This window comes from Lepeophtheirus salmonis, chromosome 2, assembly GCF_016086655.4.
Source record: "Lepeophtheirus salmonis chromosome 2, UVic_Lsal_1.4, whole genome shotgun sequence".
NCBI lineage: Eukaryota > Metazoa > Arthropoda > Copepoda > Siphonostomatoida > Caligidae > Lepeophtheirus > Lepeophtheirus salmonis.
Genome location: NC_052132.2, coordinates 20,388,647 through 20,401,363, shown reverse-complemented (window position 1 = coordinate 20,401,363; position 12,717 = coordinate 20,388,647). Strand labels below are relative to the sequence as shown.

At 30.0% G+C, this 12,717-nt stretch overlaps 2 protein-coding genes across 3 annotated transcripts in view; one reads left to right on the top strand and one right to left on the bottom strand.

Moving 5' to 3' along the window:
• Position 1: 1 nt before the first annotated feature.
• LOC121132388 (uncharacterized) lies at positions 2 to 2,644 on the top strand. Its single transcript, XM_040727789.1, has 4 exons — positions 2 to 199; positions 262 to 1,884; positions 1,942 to 2,332; positions 2,388 to 2,644. Exons 1-4 carry the CDS (start codon positions 2 to 4, stop codon positions 2,558 to 2,560), a joined length of 2,385 nt encoding a protein of 794 aa, XP_040583723.1. The 3' UTR covers positions 2,561 to 2,644.
• A 5,472-nt stretch (positions 2,645 to 8,116) lies between these two features.
• The window catches only part of LOC121132387 (uncharacterized), a 305,542-nt gene continuing 300,941 nt past the window's right edge, over positions 8,117 to 12,717 (bottom strand). For both annotated transcript variants that reach the window (XM_040727787.2, XM_071886685.1), the window contains exon 6: positions 8,117 to 8,692. In XM_040727787.2, the coding sequence (XP_040583721.1) occupies positions 8,610 to 8,692 (83 nt within the window). In that variant the 3' untranslated portion in view covers positions 8,117 to 8,609. The remainder of the gene's footprint in view (positions 8,693 to 12,717) is intronic.

The window sequence follows — 12,717 nt, the reverse complement described above, 5'->3', positions numbered from 1 at the left end:
AATGGAAATACCAATTCATCATTTAGTAAAAGGTTTAGTCTCTTTCATGGACTCAAATAAAGATTATAATATAAATCAAGCAAATGATTTTACAATTGAATGTATCAAAGATGAAATGTCAACATTAGAAAAGGAAGGTGTTTTAGGGTCATTGAAAATTTGCTCTTCTTTACATGGTGGACCCTTAGACTATCCCAAGGTACTAATTTCGAAACTGTCTAAAAAAAATTTAACCGATTTATATTTTTATTTCATATTCAGACAGTTAACACCTCAATGGGCCTAGTTTCGAGTAAATGGGACATATGTTTTGAGCGAATTGAACGATCTAGAAAAAAAATATTGAATAAAAATCATGAGGATTCGGATGAAGAAGTATTTGCGGAGATTTCTGTAAATGCAGAGGAAGTTCAGAGTCAGGAAATTGTGGATTTTATATCTACTGTCAACGAGTCTGCAGCAAAGTTATTTAGTCATTGTGTTTCAATTGTTAACTTATTATTGGCCAAAGGGGACTCCAATGCCTTACTTGTTGTACTTGGTGGCATATCCCTTGTAAGAAACAAAATGTGGGCTTATGGTCAAGTATTATTCAAAGCTTTTGATGACACATATGCTCAATACTGCAAATTGCTTGATTCAGTAAGTGAGCAAGTATTGGAGTATTTTACTACTACAATCTCAACAACTGTGTTGCATGACTCATCCTCTCAAGACTGGAATAATCCCAAAGAGTTTTATGAAGGAGAAAAAATAAGTCATTGTGTGCGTATGTGGGGATTCGTTTTAAGAGGCTACAAATCTGATCTGTGGTCCACACTACCGCCAAAAACTGCTCAAAAAATTTATGCTTCTATCTTCGACGATAGTCTTGGTATTTTGACTTCTAGGTATTCGGCTGTTACACCCACAGAAAAAAGGATTCAGCAGTATCGTGCAGACATTTCATTTATTTTGAATACAATTTTTGATACTATGAATCATATTGTTACTGTATCTCTGGATAAAATCCTCTTCTTTGGTAATTGCAAACCTCATCCACAAAATCAAATCATTCGAAATATTCGAAATAAAGCATGGACCCTTCATCAATGTCTTACAACTATTGGTGTTCCTCATGAGCATCTTAAAAAATTTAAAAATAGTTCTATTCGTCAAATGAATAATATTTCAAGAGCTGATTCATCATGTCTTCGATTTATTAAGAAAGGAATGGAGGAAGATCATATTTCTCTTTTAGTACGAACAATATCTAGTCATCCAGAGCCAATATGGCCCTTAGTCATACAAGCCTTATTTTGTAGAAATAAGGTTCTCCCTTTCACCATTTTGGAAGGTATTGGAAACTATGTTCCAAAAGATGATGAAATTAAAGAATCAAATGAATGTGGTGGATTTCAATGCTCCATGAATTGTGTTCTTGAGAATCAAAGATGGCCATTGTCCGCAGGTTTTGGAATCATGAAAATAATTAGTAAAATGCCGGACAACGATTCATTAAGCAAAGGACTTTTTCGAGTTTTGAAAAAGAGTAAGACTTCTTGGACTGATTGTTTTTGTAGTTCTAGTATTTGGAATACAAATAAAAAACCCGTTTGGTTTACTGGACTTGTCCACCTTTTAGAGCCTTATTTGATACCCGTTATATCTGAACTTATTGATATGCTAAAATCAGGTGAAGCGTGGGCCGTTAGCCATGTCCCCAAAGTGATGGAAAAGAGTATTGACTTGTTAAAGGACTGCATTGTATTTATACCCAGTAGTATTTTGAAAGCTTTACAATCTGTTGAGGACATATCTAATGGAGAAGGGGAACCTCTATGTGGGTCTGTTCACCTACATTTTCTATTTACGAGTCTTTATGGAATAGTTTTACGGCTTCAGGTAAGTCATTAAAAATTTAGTTGATAATATTTCCATCCCATTTTTCAACATTTTTAGTACCTCTTGAAACAAGGCAAACTTCAAAGAGAAAAGTTAGACTTCATTATAGCATATGGTGAAGCCCTTTGCTCACTCAGACCTTCCTCGCAACTTGAATCCCTAAAAAAACTAATGAAAGAGATTCATTTTTCTGATGAGTATGATGAAAAACTAACATTTTCATATGCTTCTTTGGATAGATTCGATAATGAGTACTCATATATTCTGGCTGAAAACATTGCCAATGATTTACTCAGTGATAAAAGCGGTCGATATGCCTGTGTTGCCACCTACAAATTTATTTTAAACAATTGTGAATGGATAAGTCAGGTCTTGAAAAATAAGGAAAACGTCGAAATTGAACATAATATAGATTTTATTAGAATATTCAAGGATATTGATGATGAGGGTAAGTCTTTCAGTAATTTAATAAATTTGAAACATTTTAATAAGTTTTTTCACAGAATTTTTGAATCGGGATTACCAATGGGATGAAATGATACATTATACCATGAATTATGCCAGTCCCAAAATGATATGTCGTCTTCTACAACACCGACACGAATTAATTCATCCAGAGGATAAAACGAAGGATTTAGTTGTTCGAGACATTATTAACCAATTCCGAACTTTATAAAACACTATTTGTATTTTGTAGATTAAATTATATTTACCTAATATTTTTGTATGATACCTAAAATATAAATGCATTATATAACAATTTTATGAACATATACATCGTTACCTTGGCTATATTTCACAACCTTTCCTCCAAAAAGAAACAAAAAAGGGCTCACAATCAGCGGTAGTTTGTTTACTCTTCTCAACTATTAAATTATTATTCGATAATTGTTGGAATAGTTCCTTGCTTAACCATAACTAGTTCTAATTTAACTAATCAATGTTCAGAATATTGACAAAGAGAAAACAAACAGAAACATCGACAGCTGAGAACCAAATTCATTATAACTTTTTGTGTTAGTGAGGTAATGTCGTGCTGGATAATGTACAAGTTAAGTCTTGTGACTTGATACCAGATCTTTTGGATAATTTAATCAAATATTATATTCTAGTTGAAATTAAAAGAAAGTTTGTGTTGATTTATTTACATTAACGTCAGAACTAGAGGTTTGGCAGCACCCCTTCTCATCTACCTCCGTTCTGCAGGATCACGTTAAAAATACTCAATTTGTCTGACTTATCTTATCAGATCAGCTGTTAACCACAAGTTGGTTGGGTCAGAAGCAGATAGCCCGTTTAAGATTTGATATGTCCCTTTCATATTGGGGAAAAAACAAAGGAGGAAATAAGAGACCACAAAAAAACTAAACAAAAAAAACAACACATTTATTTAGACACGTCTAAAAGATTGGTAGCATTGAAAACTATGTTCTTGAATAAATGTACAACTAACTATCTTAGGCTGTTTATAAATAATTGAAAAAAAAAAAAAAATCTTTGAAAATGCTAGTGATTACTTTTTGTATTAGCAACCTAAACAGGGATTTTTAAAAAGAAGAAAAAAGTATTCACTAGTCCGTGTGTGCTCACGGAGAGTAATACTGATAATTCATTAGGGGGGATAGTGTGAGTTATACGTGGAAGACCTTGCTGGAATCAGAGTAGAATTTTTGTGTTGATTTCCTTACTCGTAGGTATTCTGTTAAAATGTCATGACAGCTATGCTACTTTTTCCCAAACATATTCGGTTTCTTTTATTTTTACATACCGAATCTTATTCAAATCTGTGTGGCGATAACATATAAACAAGGTGGAATTTTTTTTGATGAAACAAAGAAAAACCGAAGAGGATTTCTTAAAGAGTCAAATACAATATTAAACCACTAAAAAACTGTTTATCAAATTATTAATATGATTGATATTTGTTTAAATTTTTACATGAACATATTATATACAAGTTCAGCCAATTTGATCGTGCAGTATTTGATTTTTAAATCGAACTTGTATATCATCAAAATAATCAATTTAAGTTGGTTAACGATCTAATCCCTTTCTTATTTTTGTTATTCTCGCAACGTGAATACTTATACACTCTTCTTTAATAATAATTTACACGTCATGACGTCTCAATATCTTTTATGATCAGTGTTACCAAATATCCGTTTTATATCAGGTTCAGTTAACCTTAAAAACCGTGGCTCCTAAGGACTTTATCATTTTTTTAAATTAATATAAATTTTACTACTCATATTTAATTGATCACTACATTTATCATACTGTCGCAATATTGAGAAAAAGTATCCCAGCTTGATTTTATGTTATCGCCACACATCTTTCCTTTTTATTATTAAGATTAGAATATTCAATACTTTGTCATTTTATGCGTTGTTTGGTTTGCATCAACTCATTTTGTATATACTAGTTCTGGAATCGCTCAATTTCGTAGTTAAGTAAGTAGTATCAAGGTTCTACTGTATAGTACATAATAAATTTAATTGATATTTAAATTATCATAACTAATTGAATAATCAACTATGAGTTTAAATAATAATGATACTCAAAGGACTAGTTTGATTTAATTGGATTAAAGCTTTGAATTATTGTCATATAATTCTTTGAAACGATATGACAATAAATTTATTTCATAACGAAGTCTGAAGGATTATGATAATGAGCTAAACTGAAGTTAATTTAATTATCATTTATGCAAGGACTTATGGAAGGATTTAATTTATAGATTAGTACATAGATTACGTATTCATGTAAATTTATGAGTGATCCTAATGACATAGTGCCTTTATACTTTTGATTGGAAATACTCCTTATTCAATAAATATCTTATCAGATTTTCAAAATTGACACTTTTAAAATTTAACATTTAACTAATTGAATTAGTAATTTTTTCATTAAATTTCCTTGTCATGGAGAAGTTATCACATGTCATAGATTTCCTGGAATTTAATATAATTATTTACATTATGGAGAGATACTTTGAGTATATATGTACATTGTTGTGTCACTCCTTATTTATTCGGTCCAGCCCCATTATTCCTTGAACAGGTCCTTATGACTTTCAGTACTAGAATTGATTATAATAAAAAGAAATAAAGTTGAGTAACGCCATCAAGGACCGAACTTTATAAGTTTTAGAAAGGTTATACAGGACTGAACTGGATCGGATCGAGACTGAACTGTACGGGACTTCAGTCTTACGTCCTAAATAAGGGGCTTTAGGGATCCTACGCCCCTGGTAGACTACCCCTGTTTTTTTAACTTGATTCATAGAACTCCTTCTTACTTTTTGATTCGAACTTGAAAGTTGCATTGCCCAACAACTGCTTCAAACAACCATGGCATTCATTTATGACTTTTGCCCTCCATCATTTATTGACTGTACTTCTCAATGATGAAATAGGATGGGGGGTTAAGAGTTCGGGAGTACATGGCTCGAAGAGTGAAATGCTTGGGGACAAAAAGGACGAGGTGGGGGTACTTGTCTGCGAGTTAAAGGACGAGAAGAGTAGTCCAGAGGCTAGATGCCCTGTTCCCAAATAAGAACCGACACAACACTACCTACATATTACTCTGACTACTGCTCCATGTATAATTGTAATTAGATAAGTAAAATTAATCAAGCCTTTGATGTTATATCCCCCAAGAACCCATTTTTGATTTCAAATAGTTATCGTTTTTTCTTTTGTGATTTGGTTGCAATAATATCTTTTGATTAATTTGATTTAAGGCTAAAATATATCAAATTTATAACCTTAAAATTACTTTCATGGAAATTATTACACTGTGGTCTTTGAGTTATTTGTGAAAATTATCGGGACGGAATCTCTGAAAACTTATCACATTTTCATCCGCCTGGATGGCGTTTTCGCCTTTATCGATAAAAAACTGCAAAATATGGCGTATTTTCTCATTGATAGTGTCCATCTTTTACACACACTCAAACAATACATAGTCAAACAATCACAAAACTGTCTGACACTTCTATTAATTAATAAATCTTATTTTTCTTACACCATCTAACGTAAACCGATCGGACATATACAACGATCGAGATAAAATTCATTCATTAAAAAAAGACTTTATTATATGATATGAATTTCTTAACGTTACCTCTAAATATTTTTCAAAGTAGTTCAAAATTAGCCAATGAATAAAGAAACCTTTTCAGACCTTATCAATGTCAAATTTTGAATATTTTGGAAGTACTTTCCGCCCTAAATACAGAGACAAGTATTTATGTTCAATAAAGATTAAAATGAGTACATTGATAATATAGATATATTTTTGCAACTTCAATAAGTAACAAAATAAAAACAAAAATCAATTTAAAATATGCGAAAACAGACATTAAATATCATAATTAATTTTGTATGTAATATATATTATATTTCATTAATTTAAAATAATAAATATACTATGATGATCATTGAATACGAAAATGAAATCAATGTTTTTCCCTTTAAAATAGTTAACAGTTGGTCAACGCCGTGTCTAATGATCTGTACAAACAATGAATGTCTAAACCCACAGCAAAGCTGTGGAAAGTTTATCAATGGTGTCTACAAACTGCCCAAATTGTAGTATGTATAGTATTATAAAATAACAAAGTACATATATACCTTTTTCATAAATATATATATATATATAAACCTATTAGGTAATAATATTTATAACTGTACGAAAATGGATGAAAGCTATTACCTATTTAGATATTTTTTTGTTATTTTTTGTGATTATTTTTATAAAAAAACAAAAACTTGTATAATATTAATATCATTATTATATAGTTGAAAATCCCAGAGTCATTTTGAAAAGCCATTCTTTAATCATAGAAAATAAGAAAAATCAAATAAACAAAAGGAAAAGAAAATTATTATTTTTTGTACTTTTTAAATATTCAAAGAATCTCCTACGCAGTCAATGAGAAATTCATTAAAAGATTAAATGGATATAACTAGCTATAACCAGGGACATTTTTTTGTGTGAGAGGGGTCTGGGGTAATCATAAATGTGGGTGGCCCTTTTCCAGGGACGTCCGCAGGATTATATATTTTTTTGGGCAGGCTCTGTTTTTGGAATATTTTAAAAAAATCTTCAGATGTTAACAAAAAATTGAATTTTTTGAAAAAAATAGAATAAAAAATCCATAGATATTCACAAAGAACATCTATAACTTTTTGATTTTAAATTTTTTGGAAAAAAAAATCAAATATCCACAGGTATTTACAAAATATTAAATTTTTCGGAATATAATTTTAAATATTAAATTTTTTGGTCTGCTTTATTAAATGCACGAATGACCTTTTTTAAGTAAATAAATCTTTAAAAAAATAGAAATACTGCTATTTCATGTGAGTTACAGCCCCTCCAGCCAAGCTCATGCTTTCTATATTTCATTTGGTTTATTATTATTTTTTTTTTTTTACAATTACCTTTTAATATTTATGGCCATTCCTAAAAAAAATTATGTGCATATTTTTTTTAACCTACTAAAACGGAAAGTTTTACATTTCTACCGAATTTGAAAACCTCTTTCTATTGAAATGATATTAAAAAAAGAAAAATGGGTATATAAATCTCAAAATGTAAAGCATATTTCTTAGTATTACTTATAAACATGGCTTATAAATAACAAAAGAGACAGGGGCATCCGCAAGAAGTGGCCTGGAGGGGCCTGTAGCCCCCTCCCCAAATCTCCAAATTTCCTAAAAAATAAATTATTCAATTTTTTTTCCAAAAGTTTCATTTTCTGTGAATAGCTTTGTATTTTTGAATTTTTTTCCTAAAAATTTAATTTCTCAAGATTTTTGGAAATTTTATTGAAAAAAAAAATCAAATTTTTGTACAAATTAGATAAAATTTGAATAAATCCTTATGTTGAAATTATATTTTTAAAATAAAAAATGGATTTACAAATCTCAAAATTTGTACAAATATTCACTTGATTTTCTTATATAATAAAATATCAGATAAAATAAACTATGTCTTAAAAAACACTCGTAAAGTCGCAATTAAAATTTCTTCTCAAATAATAATTCTAGTCAGGGATGGTGCCTGGAACAAGTGCCTGCCCTCTATACCCACATAATTGACCCTGGTTAATATGTAACTTTTGTTGAATGCAAAAATGATATTCTTAATTAAAACATATAATTGGTTTTGTTAATATTTGCTAAATTAAATTTTCTGAAATTTGTGAAAATATGAATTCTGGTAGTGATTAATTAATTATAATTATAGATTTAATAAATGAACATAAAAGTTATAACATCATTATACTCAATTAAAAATTAAACAATGATAAAAAGTTACACATTATGTAAATTACGTGAAATATGAATTGATCTATCGACTGACGCTCTTCGTTGATGCATCTGTACTTCAATATTTATATATGTACACTTTTATTGATTATAATTATATATAAAAAGTTGTCCGTCTATGAAGTGATAAAAGTTTTTATTGTTTCATTTCTTCAAATATCTTCGCTTATGGATTCCTTTTTTTGTGTTGTTTTAACTTGGTCAATCCTTTTTGATCAATTCGTAAGTTTTCTACTACAAAATAAGGAAGATGATTTTTGATGTGTACACAATACAGTGTGTTGCTGAGTTGATCATTCCGTTTTTCTCCTCACTCAACTAGTCCAGCATGAATTTTAATTTTTCTGTGAACTTATCTTCTCTTACTGACTCCAGCAAGTTAGGACTTCAGAGGAATCCGATATTGATAGTTAGAGCAAGAGCAGATATTAAGATAGTTGTAGTGAGTGTAGCTATGGAGCTGTGATGAACTGAAAATGAAGGAAAATCACTTGTTAATACATTGTAAAATATAAATATAATATTAAATTATTCAGAAAGGATTTGATTGAGTTAGTAGCGATGTATATGCCCCATATGAAATGAATAGTATTAAATTTCATATATATTTCTGCCAAATTTAAATTATAAATGATGTCAATTAAGAATGAGACTTACCGTCTGGCCTTATAGTTAGCTAGTAGCTGCTACTAACTAGCTGCTAATATGTATTTGCAAGCGCCGTGAGGGAAATTATATTATGTTGACTTATTAGTAACACTACCCTACAACTTTTATTATATAAATATTAATCTTAGTCTTAAAAAGTGAGGAGGGGCAATAACCCCTTGTTTTTAGGGTTCTGGCCCTACTGGTATCTACATATTAGGCTGAGGTAAAAGTGATTTCATTTATATCTTGTTAACATCGAATCATAACATAAGGCGTTGTGAAGATGTGAGTACATACTACAAACGCTTTTTGTACAGTATTGCCCTTGGCCGGTTCAGTCGTGAATTATCCTGCGTCGAATATGTAGGTCTCAAATTAAGATATTCGCCATATTTTACATTTTTACCTCCTGAAAGGCAAAAACATGTCGAAAGCAACCAAGATAATTCGCAATGTCTACAGGGTGATACTCTTTCGATACTGTTGTTGCGCAACAATGGTTCGACGATTTCCCCCCTGATCAATTCTGCCTTCGACTATGAACAACTCAACCGTTTGGAGCTGGCGATCGAACAAATGCGACCAGCATTTGTGAATAGGAGACAAAATGTTATCATCAAGACAACGCTAGGCTGCACACATATTTGATGACGCACCAGAAGTTCTGGGATCTTGGATGGGAAGTTCTTATGCATCCACCCTATTTCCATTCCTGGCGCCAAGTGACTATCACCTGTTCCTGTCTATGGCAATTGCGCTTGGGAAAACAAATTTGGTCTCAATAGAGAACTGTGAAAATTGGTTGTCTGAATTTTTTGCAAATAGGGACAAGGGTTTCTGCAAGAAGGAAATTTTGAAGTTGGATTCTCGAATTTCGTAGCCTTTTCTCAATTACAAAAAAAAATCAGGAAAAAAGGCCGAAAATCGTTTAGTAGTTAGCTAATGACTTTTTCAATAATTTTTTCAATTATTAACAGCTTAACGAGAACTAATCCAAATTCAACAAATCAACGTTCACAACTCTGATTAGGAGAAGAGGAGATTACCTTCATTGTATCACACAACCTTTCCTGAGAAAGAAGGAAAAGGCTCCATATCAGCTGGAAGTTGGACAATTCTTTCCCACTGTGAAATAATTAATTATTCATTAATCGTTGGGAACTATTCATGGCTAAATAACAAGAGCGTATTCTAATTCAATTAATCAAACAACACTGATCATGGAGAAAGAAACAGAAATATCGATGGCTAACAACAAAGTACAGCTTAAATTTTTATGTAAGTTAGGTAACGCTGTCATATTCATTCTATCAACATAAAAATAGTCTAGAACAAAAATTAAGAAAAGGAGAAAATCCCGCTTAATATTTTTGATGCATTTCCAATTATGAAGGAAATTAGTATTTGATCCATTACCAATTTTTTCTGATTGTCCACTGATACAGATATTTCCGTGGGATTTAGGTCTTGAGTCTGACTAAGACACTCTATACCTTAATTTGCTTCTTCTTCAGATACTTCTTTGTTGCCGTGGCTGAATGTTTTGGGTCATTGGCGTGCTGAAATGCCCATTAAACGACCCATTTTAAGAGTGTTGTCTCACAAGATTTCCCATAATTCTAATTTCCGTTTTATGACGTGAAATCATCCTTTTCCCTTAGTAGATTAGAAAGCAACCCCAAAACATTATGTTTATACCCCATTTTTGACGGTAGGGATGTTGTTCTTGGGTTATACTCAGTATTTTTGTTCTTCAAAGCACATATGTCTCTCAATGTTAAAATAAACCTTTCATTAAAATTATAAACCGTTTATTTGTTTATCTGTGTCTTAGAACTCCGACTTATAAAATCTGCAAGAGATCAAATACTTATTTTCTCCACTGTAGATACAGCTCAATATTTCATAGACATATCTGGGTCAAATATAGGCCTTGTATTAAGGTTTGCAGTATGAGTAAATATACATATATAGTTAGCTATATATTAGAATCTTTTTTTGATTAACGATACTTATATAGATATAGTCTTTCAAATAAAATCTATCAACTTCTTATTATTTTATTGTGACGATCTATTTTGGGTACTTCAAGTACCATTTGCGACACGCCCAAAGGGTTAATATGAATAATTTGTTGATATTAATTGGCGATAATTTGTCATAAAAGAATCCAAATGTAATTCACACTCAATTTTGAGAAAAATTATTCTAACTTTTTTACACATATATACCTACAATACATAAGTTAATTTCTTTTCATTAAATAAAATAAAATAATTGTTTTAACTGTTTTTAAGCAAAATTTAATTTAAATTTCATCTCGTTATTTTTTCTTTAATGCACAATCAAAATAAATTGCTAATTAGTTTGGAGTAATTTATAAATAAATACATGCTTTAATTTGGAAAATAAATTCAAACTAATTATTAATAAAAGGTTATTTATTAAATCAATAAAGTGTTTTTTTCTAAATTTTTATTAATAAAAATAATAAACTTTTATAAAAGACTACACCAAATGTATTATTTTTATAATTTTATCAGAATACATATATTATTATTGCTTTCTTTATTTTTTAAGATAACTTTAATTTTGTGCAGCACTTATGCTTAAGTAGTTCTATAGTATTACTCCAATTTTTGTTTCTTCATAATAACCATTGCATAAAAACGATTATTTTATTGTAGGTAGATTAATCTGCAAGGTTAATGTTATCCCTTGTGGTACACATTTTATTATTTTCAATTTTTCAAGAGGAATATTTAAACAAAAGGTTTTGTGAGGATGTTTTTTTTTACAAAATTATCTGGAAATAGTACTTGACACAATTTTTATTCAAACTTTTTCTTGATGGAAGCCTCTAGAGACTGAATACTCCTGTGAGGAGTAGCACACACTATCTTCTCGAGACGCATCTAGATAGAGCAGTACAAGGGGTTTGCATTTCGAGAAGAGGGCTTAGCTGTCACTTAGCTGTTCCACAAATCGAAACACACTCACATAAGGGATTAGTTTCTATTCCCATTTAAATATACTTATTTTTTGGGAATTTTACCATTTTTTAAAATTAGAGTATGATTGAAAATAAATGTTTATGATATTAAATCGATAAATATATTAGTTTTACAAGAAATATTATCAAACTATGTGTAGTAAAACCAATTTATGTATTTATTTACAACAAAGAATATTAAAAGATAATATTTCTTGTATAAATTTGGCAAGATAATATATTGTACATCTTAGATCTTTGATATTTTTTAGTGTATTAATCACTCAGTAACTTTTTATGGATCAATTCATTGGAAAATCGTTCATCTTCAAAGAAACATCATCCTGACACTTTTACCCCTTTATTTAATGACTATTCAGGGAATTGGGAAAATAATGAGTTTTTTTTTATTTGTAATATCTACTGTACATGTTTCTAATTCAAATAAATGAGAGTCTTTAACCCCATCTCTTTTACACTCATATAATCAAAATAATATTTTTTTTGTCTTTTGATTTATGGATTACTATTGTAATACATGTACTGAAAGGGATTATGAGAGAAAATATGTTTTATTTTCCCGTTCAAAATTGTTTTTTTTTAATTATAATTATTTCTAACAGTTTATGAAGCAGATACCCTTTAACACTTTTCAAGCCATTGCTTAGCTTGATTGGTATTTTTTTCCATCAAGAGGCAGTGTAATATTAAAACACGGAATTGTTTTTAATCCATTGTTTTTGAAATAACAAAAGTAACGTCACAATAATCATAAACTAAATAACAAATTCGCATGAAATTTTAGATCTGTCTTTTGATGGTGAATGAGTTGAATTTAAACAAAATTAGTGC

Bases quoted from the DNA above. Each gene is read 5' to 3' on its own strand.
- LOC121132388 (XM_040727789.1), top strand. From the start codon at position 2: ATGGAAATACCAATTCATCATTTAGTAAAAGGTTTAGTCTCTTTCATG. The intron at 1,885-1,941 runs GTAAGTCATTAA...CAACATTTTTAG, and splicing joins GAATAGTTTTACGGCTTCAG to TACCTCTTGAAACAAGGCAA. The intron at 2,333-2,387 runs GTAAGTCTTTCA...GTTTTTTCACAG, and splicing joins CAAGGATATTGATGATGAGG to AATTTTTGAATCGGGATTAC.